Source organism: Mus caroli, chromosome 6 (genome assembly GCF_900094665.2).
Source record: "Mus caroli chromosome 6, CAROLI_EIJ_v1.1, whole genome shotgun sequence".
In the NCBI taxonomy this organism is placed as follows: domain Eukaryota; kingdom Metazoa; phylum Chordata; class Mammalia; order Rodentia; family Muridae; genus Mus; species Mus caroli.
Window position 1 is genome coordinate 24,329,696 of NC_034575.1, and position 8,105 is coordinate 24,337,800.

The 8,105-nt window shown below is 51.6% G+C and overlaps 1 protein-coding gene across 1 annotated transcript in view; it reads right to left on the reverse strand.

Annotated features, from left to right (window-relative positions):
• Window positions 1-1,657: 1,657 nt before the first annotated feature.
• The window catches only part of Kcp (kielin cysteine rich BMP regulator), a 37,689-nt gene continuing 31,241 nt past the window's right edge, over window positions 1,658-8,105 (reverse strand). The window contains exons 31-39 of the mRNA XM_029478167.1: window positions 7,126-7,205; window positions 6,810-6,909; window positions 5,074-5,216; window positions 4,660-4,832; window positions 4,468-4,579; window positions 4,271-4,372; window positions 3,576-3,740; window positions 2,256-2,562; window positions 1,658-2,084 (exon numbers count right to left, since the gene is read on the reverse strand). Of these exons, the coding sequence (XP_029334027.1) occupies window positions 1,867-2,084; window positions 2,256-2,562; window positions 3,576-3,740; window positions 4,271-4,372; window positions 4,468-4,579; window positions 4,660-4,832; window positions 5,074-5,216; window positions 6,810-6,909; window positions 7,126-7,205 (1,400 nt within the window). The 3' untranslated portion in view covers window positions 1,658-1,866. The remainder of the gene's footprint in view (window positions 2,085-2,255; window positions 2,563-3,575; window positions 3,741-4,270; window positions 4,373-4,467; window positions 4,580-4,659; window positions 4,833-5,073; window positions 5,217-6,809; window positions 6,910-7,125; window positions 7,206-8,105) is intronic.

Here is an 8,105-nt window from a genome sequence, read left to right on the forward strand (position 1 = left end):
AAGGAAGGAAGGAAGGAAGGAAGGAAGGAAGAAAGAAAGAAAGAAAGAAAGAAAGAAAGAAAGAAAGAAAGAAAGAAAGAAAGAAAGAAAGAAAAGACTACCCTTAGGTAGTCAATTGTGGGCCCCTGTCCTCTCCTGTCTCTGTTTCCTGGTTCATGATGTCAGTAGTTTGCTCCAGTGAATAATCCCCACTGTTGCCATCCAGTGCCCTCAGCAAGGCCCAAAGCAACATGACAAGCCAATCGTGGATGGAAGCCTCCAGCACTGAGAGTCAAAATAAACCTTTTCATTTATAAATTAAAAAGCTTTGGGCATTTTGTTATAGCAATGGAAAGCTAAGACATCCCAGACTCTTCACAGTCCATGTCCTCTTGTCCTAAGCAGCCTGGCTTGCTTGTAGCCTTGTCAGTCTGGCAGGAGAGGGTGGTGCAAGCTTTCCTCTCTGATCCCCAAATGAAAATGGCCTCTCTCTTTAAAAGAAGGCTAAGCTGGAAAGGATGAGTGGCCTCCAATTCATTTCAATACTCGGCTGCCCAAGTAAATAATGAAGGGCTTGGCTGCATCTCTCCTGGAGCGATTAGCCCTCACTTACCTTATATTGGGATCATTAGTGATAACAGAGTCCCCTGATCTTAGAACTAAGATTCCTAAAACTGTTTTGTTTTGTTCTGTTTCAAGACAGGGTTTCTCTGGGTTGTCCTGGAACTCGATCGGTAGACCAGGCTGGACTTGAACTCAGAAATCCACCTGCCTCTGCCTCTGCCTCCCAAGTACTGGGATTAAAGGTGGATGCCACTACTGCCTGGCAAGGTTCCTAAAACACTTAAGGTCACATCATTCAAGAAAACTCAAATTCTGGGTCTTTTCTATTCCCAAACCTTCCCCTATAATGACATCTTGGTAAGCTGTATTTATTGTCTGCATGTCTGCCTGACGCTGTGGCTGTGAATGCACACAGATGTTCGTGCACATGTGTTTCTTCCTTTTTTTTTTTTTAAGATTTATTTATTTATTTTATGCACATGAGTACACTGTTGCTGTCCTCAGACACACCAGAAGAAGGCATCAGATCCCATTACAGATGGTTGTGAGCCACCATGTGGTTGCTGGGAATTGAACTCAGGACCTCTGGAAGAGCAGTCGGGTGCTCTTGACCGTTGAGCCATCTCTCCAGCCAGCCCACACATGTGTTTCTAAGGGTTCTCCTGCATATGAACAGAAGCTGCCCATGAAGCTGTACTTCTCTGGTCTCTGTCTAGGCACGGAGGCCTGTATCACCAGTTCTTAGAGTAACCAAGAAGATATTGAGGCATTCAGAACAACAAACCCAGGAGAAAGAAAGAGGAAGGCTAGGCATGATTTATGCCTCTTCTCAGTGGCTCTTCAACCCCTGGAAGGTCCCACATGGGTCTACAAGGGGTCTCAGGTAACAGTCACAGGCCATGCCTACCACACGCCTAGCACGGGGTAAAGACCAAGGCACCTGGGTTATCCTTTCCATTTCAAAGTTTCCGAGACAACACCAGGACATGGTCAGTTGGGGCAGCCCAGGGATACAGACATAAGGATGGATTAAGGACTCTGACCACTGGGCCCTGAATTCCCAGCAGCCCAGCCTCCAACACAAGTGCCAGCAAGAAGTACACATACAAGGAAGTCATGGGCAAGTGTAGAGTTTATTCTTGTGTTTTCACACTGTGGATGTCTGGAGGACAGGCATAAGACCCCATTGCCTGAGCAGGGCAGTCTCCACTACTGCTCACCAAGGGGTAACCTCTGGCCAGGTAAGTCCGGGATATGGGTATTCTTAACTCAGCATGGAACCAGGGGCTGCTCCTGACTGGGAGTGGACAGGATGTGAGCTGGCTAGTCGCCAGTAAGCAGGACTGGTGGGCAGGCCTCAGGTGAGATGCAATGGCCTTCATGTTCCACCAGGCCTGCAGGACACTGGCAGCCTGGAACACAGGGTCTCACACAGTGGGCTGCCAGTTCCCCTAGGGGTATGTGCCGGTTGAAACAGGTACGGGGACAAGGTGGTCCACACTCATCAAACACAAAGCCACGGTCCACAGGGCAGCCCACCACTGCAGGCAGAGAGGAAAGCAATGTCACAGAGGTCCCCTAGAACCCCTCTAGCTGTTACATCATACTTTACAGGCTCCCTGTGCCCTCTCTGTCCAGACTTGAGTCTATTTGGCTGCCCCTCTTTTCTGTACTATGCCTTCCATCAATACAAACTGGTATCACCCCCTTACCACAGAGTGTAGGACCCCTCCAGACAGGAGTCACCCCTGCCTGGCGACAGTGGCTAGCGTAGGCTTCAAGGGCATCACAGAGACAGGTGTCAGAGGAGGAGCCTGGACCACAAGCACACAAGTCGTACACACAGGCAGCAAAGAAGGGTTCCGGGGGCACCACAGCATGGCAATGACTGAACGGTGAAGTCTTCAGGATCCGGCACCGGGCATTGGCCTCACGCCTGGCACGGTAGCCTGCTGCCCGGCACGGGTCCACCTCTCGGCCTGCAGAACACGGCCGGCCAGGCCCCAGCCCCTTGGGGACCTACATGGAGACAGCATCATGATGTGGAAACATGGCTGGCAAAATTGAGCGGGACCTGTGATGCTCCCATAAACAAACTCTCCGCCACACCCCACTAAAGAAAGTAGAGGTTTGGGCTAGCCTGTCACTGAGATCAAAATCCCTGTATACATGTATGGAAATATCAAAATGAAATAAATTATTATGTATAAATAATATATGCTAATTTTTAAGGGCAAGGCATACTGGTACACACCTATGATCCCAGCATTAGAAGCCCGGGGCAGGAGGATCCTGGGCTAGATATATCTAGATAACATGGCGAGACTTTGTGTCAAAAAAGAAAAGGCAAAGGAATCAAAGCTGTCCCTTCAAGAACAGCACACACTGGGCTGCCGAAACAGCACAGTTGGAAGACTGCTTGTCTACACCACAAAGCCCTGCCTTTNTTTGNTACTCTGTGCGANANAAAAAAAAAAAAAAAAAAAAAAAAGGAAACAGTGGTGCAGTCCTGTAATCTCAGCACTTGGAGAGAGGCAGGAGACAGACAGTCGTTCAATGCTATTCCTGGCTACATAGGACGATCTGGGTTATGTGAGACCCTGTCTCAAAACAAAACAGAAAGAAGCGAAGGTGCCCATTGAGGTGTGTGTGATCCTGGTTCTCTGGAAGCTGGGATAAGAAGGTATCAGGCTGGAGCCCAGTATGGGCTACCCAGCAAGATTCTATATCAAAACCAACACCAATAAAACAGCAGAGAAAAGCACCATCTATATCCATCTTGTCTTCCTTTTACAAATAAATTAAGGCTAAAACAGGTAAATAACTTGTTCAAGGTTCCACAGCCAGTGAGTGACAGAGTACACTCTAGGGATTCAGGTGACACGGTTTCCAGCAGGCCATCTGCCTCTTCAAGGCAAGCTTTTACACCTCCAGCTTCCGTGACAATGCAAAAGTCTGTCTTGGGTCCCCTAGCAGGGGCTGGTACCCAGTTCCTTTAGCCTGTTGCAACTTCTTGCTGCCAAGCTACTCACCTTCCAGCTGTTCCCAAACGAAGCCTCTGTGGGCAGGAGCCTCCCATCCGGACCCTGCAGATCATCCTGGGCAAAGCCATTGAAGTTCCCACAGAGACCACAAGTCTGGCCCCGGTAGGAGCTGGGAACTCTCACCTCCACCTGGGATTGCCCGTCCCACAGCACCTGTGCAAAGAGGCTTGGGACTAGGGAGGGGGAAGGACGGAGACCCCAAGGAGTTCACGAGCTAATTTGATAGTCTCCCTGCGATGGACAGGTGCACACTGCTCATTGAAGAGCCACTTCCCTAGCCTGTGTACATTGTTATACAGCCTGACCAAATGCTGGTGGCAGGGAGAGCTGCCCACTGCATCTTTCAACTGGGCTCCAGGTGGAACAAAACCCTCTTCCTGAGAATCACTGCCTTGGGGCCTTAAGGAAGGTACAACGCCATCAGAGTTTGGATCAAGTGCACACAGCTTGGGTTTGTAAGTTATGGCTCAGGCTGCGAGCAAGAGATCAAGTCATTTTTCCACATGGGAGGTGGGAGAGTCCTCAGAACACCTTGACTGCCTCCTGATCCCCACCGACTTTATACACTTTCTCACTCCTGCCTTCTCCTCCTCCTACCAGGCAGGAACAGACGCTTTGGAAGTTACAGAAGCGTTAGCAGTGCTGAGGCGCCAGGACCACCCTGTTTTGCCCTCTGTCTATACCTGAAGCCCAGGCTGGGCATGCAAGATCACAGTTTGACCACGAAGCTCAATGTACAGCAGTGGCTCCCGGAGGAAGGGCAAGGTCACTGTGTGCTGGTCCACCTGGAAAAGGGGGAGGGGAAGGGGAAGGAAGGGGCCATGTTGGATCAGACAGGTGAAGTGTGTAGCACTTGACCTTCCCTGGGTCCTTAGCTCACCATGACTGTCCTGCCCTGCAGCAGCCTCACAGCCACGGTTCCCAACAGCACTGCTACCTCTTGGGTCCAGGCCACACCCCTCCGGCCCCGGTCATCATTAGTCACGTGCACACTAAGAGGAGGAAGGGCCCGGGTGCCAGAGGTCAGAGGTGCCAGGTTAAGGTGTCAGGGAGTAGAGAAAGGGGTTCGTACCTGAAGTCCTCGCCGTGGCAGTCCTTGGCCAGCACGTAGCTGCAGCTGCCTTGGAAGTGCAACAGGCGGCCATCGAAGGTGCGGTAATGGGGGTCTCCGAAGGCCATGCAGGAAGCCGGCCGGGGCAAACAGCGGAGACAGCAGCTGCCGGGACTCAGGGCAGGGACCTCATCCTGGCCTCGGACCCAAGCAGAGTCAGTCACAGGACACTCCCCTGTCAAGTCTCAGCCCTCTGGTGGTCTCACTGATCCCTTGAACCCAGGTTCACCCCCTGGTGGTCACTCCAGGAACAGCACCAGCCCTGGCTCCGCCAATAGTTCATGGATGGCAACAGAAACCCAAGCCCCCTCTCATCGCTCTGGGGTGGCAGTGCCTGTGTGCCCTGGTCCTACCACCTTGAACCAAGGCACTCACCCGGCTACATGCGAGCTTCTTGCAGCGCTGGGTCTGGCAGTGCACAGTACCAGCCACACAAGAGCAGCTGGTGCAGGCATCCACTGCCCACTGTTCTCCAGAGGCCACCCAGCGACCCTGATGTGTGCATGACTGGGTAGGGTCTGAGGAGAAATGAGACAGGTTCAGTGCCCTACCCAAACACAGCAGACAGACATCCATTTCTCCTTCTTAGACTGTGTGGTGGAGGATCTCAGCAGGAGAGTGATGGCTGGAGAGTCGGCAGGACCCCAGCAACACTTGAATAACCTGCATCTGCCACTCGTGATCTGAGGAACATCGGGCAAAGGGAGGTGGGTCTAGCATCCACCAGCGAATATGGCCCATGTGGGTGGCAGAGGCCTTGTTCTGCTGGACAAGGAGTTGAGGCCAGGCTCCATTTCCACCCGCACTGTTGGGTGTTCTTGTGGGGCCAACAGAGAGGACTTAGCTATGTTACTCTTCCTCCATCAACACATCCCTCCCCTTGGCACTGCTTGAGGACTGTGCCAGCTTTAAGCACCTTTAGCCATAAGGACAGGAGAGCTCTCGGCTCTTCTCAAGGTACACTCCACATGATCCTAAAGACAGATGTCATTGTATAGGGATTTCCCACAGAAGCCAGGCTGTGGTGATTTGAGTGAAAATGCACCCCCCCCCCTAGAATGTCAGGGAGTGGCATTATTAGAGGTGTGGCCTTGCTGGAGGAAGTGCGCCATGGGGGTGGGGGGCTAAGGTTTTACAAGCAAGACCCAGTGTGACTCTCTCTTCCAGCTGCCTGTAGATTCAGATGTAGAACTCTCAGCTCCTTCTCCAGCACTGTGACTGCCTGCATGCCACCATGCTTCCTGCCACAATGATAATGGCCTAAACCTCTGAACCTGTAAGCCAGCCCCAATTACTTTCCTTTATAACAGTTGCCACAGTCATGGGGTCTCTTCACAGCAAAAGAAACCCTAACTAAGACCCAGGCCATGACCTGCAATTTCTGTGGCCTTCTGAGTAGGGTCTTAGACAGTGCCTCTTCTACAGTTCCTCTGCCCCAGAAGAACACCCAACAGCGCAGGTGGGCATGAAGCCCGGGCCTCAACTCCTTGCCAGGACAATGCAGCTGCTACTCACATGGCCCCTATTTGCTGGTGGATGTTAGACCTGCCTCCCTTTACCTACCTACTTGTCCCCAGGTTACATGGCAGGTGCAGGCAATGCAAGTGTTGCTTTGGGCTCTCCACACCCAACTCTCCTGCCAAGAGCCTCCACCATGCAGTCTGCGGAGGAAAAGCACTCTCCCATCTTGGAACTCACTATCTCATTCCATCAGCGCCCAAGGGTGCTAATTTCTTTAGCAAGCATCCAGAAAGCCTGGTAAGTCTGGTGGGTATTAGACCTTGTATTCAAGCTAGTTTCTTACGGAGTCCTAGAGGCCCAGAATGCCAGCCCCTGGAACCTTCCACTGAGCCAACTCCCACACCTGTGAAGTGCAAAGTCTGGAGTTCTCACCGCCCCTGGAAAACCCTCAGGCTTGAGAATGTGGGGTTCAGTCCCTGTCCCTTCTGCTTCATGGGTTGACTTTCCACCCATGTGACTAGCTCCTCTGTTTCCACAAAAGCATGGAAGGAACACTCTAACTGCAGAGCTCAGGGCACCCACAAGTGCCATCCCTTCCCTTCTACATCCCTGAATTCTCTCTGATGGGGAGACCAGGTCTGGACACTCACCTTTACACACGGGGCAGCAGCTGCCAGGGGTTGTGTGACGCTCCCACAGGGGACAGCTGAGCTCAGGACAGGCCCGGTGAGTACAGAGCCACGTCAGATCCTATTGTGAGCACGTAAACACAACATGGAGAAAACAGCAGATCTTGTGGGGTTGTGGGGACAGAGTTGGGAGCAGGGTGTAGGCAGGAGATGAAACTCAGGACAAATGTCAGAGTGAGCAGGAGCTCGGGAGCTGCTGAGAGGAAGGGGCTCAGCCTCAGCTCACAGAACAGAGCGGGTGGACGGCTCTGAGGGTCCCCACAGCAAGAGGACTCACCTGACACTGGCAGGTGTAGCAGGGGTCTGGTGGCACCAGCTGAGACCCCACCAGGTCCTCTGTGCAGTTACTCAGTGCCTCTGAGAAAGCGAGAACCCAGGGTGTGGTGAGCGGGTCAGGGGATAGGAACTGTAGGCCATGATAATCCTTACGGCATCCTTAGCCTCTTGGGAGAACTTGGCTATTCTGCTAAGGGAGGAGGGGCTGAGCATGGAGCACGCCAGGCTGCCTGGCCTGTTCTTGTCACTACCCTTCATATAATCTCCCAAAGGCAGAAGCAATGAGGCAGCCCAGGATCCAATCGTGCTCCCACCAACCGATGGACACCCAACCGATGGACAAATGAATTTACTTCTCAGTCTCATTGTTCTCATGTGTGACAAGGAACAAAACCACGTCACCTGCCTGGGTCACTATGAAAATGAGATGAGATGCAGCTTATTAGACCCACTAAGTAGTGTGTGGTATGCAGTAGGTACTTAATAAAGGAGGCTGCTTCTCACCCCCTGTGGTTCATCCTAGCAAGTGCTATAAGGATAGAGCTTCCCGATGGGAGGCCATGATTATGAATGTATTGAATACTCCTGAAACTGTATGTTACCGCAGAGTTGGATGTCTTTACAGTAAGAAGTGTAAGAGTGCAGAGGGGCAGGCAATCCCCAGCAGAGAGCCCTGCCTGTATGTAGGAAGTTGTGAGTGTGCAGACAAAAAAGCTGAACCCTCACGTCTAGGATGCTGTATTTCACTGACTTCAGTGATAACACCTGGCTTCTGCAACGGAGCTGGATGGCCTGGCTGAGGAAACTCCAAGTCTTAAATCTGGGTAACAGCTGCACTATTTTGCAGTATTTATAATAAGAATACAACTCTCTTTATTCCCACAAATTTTTTTTTTTTTTTTTTTTTTTTTTTTTTTTTTTGGAGACAAGGTTTCTCTATGTAGTCCAGGCTGGCCTTAAACTCAGAGATCCACCTGCTTC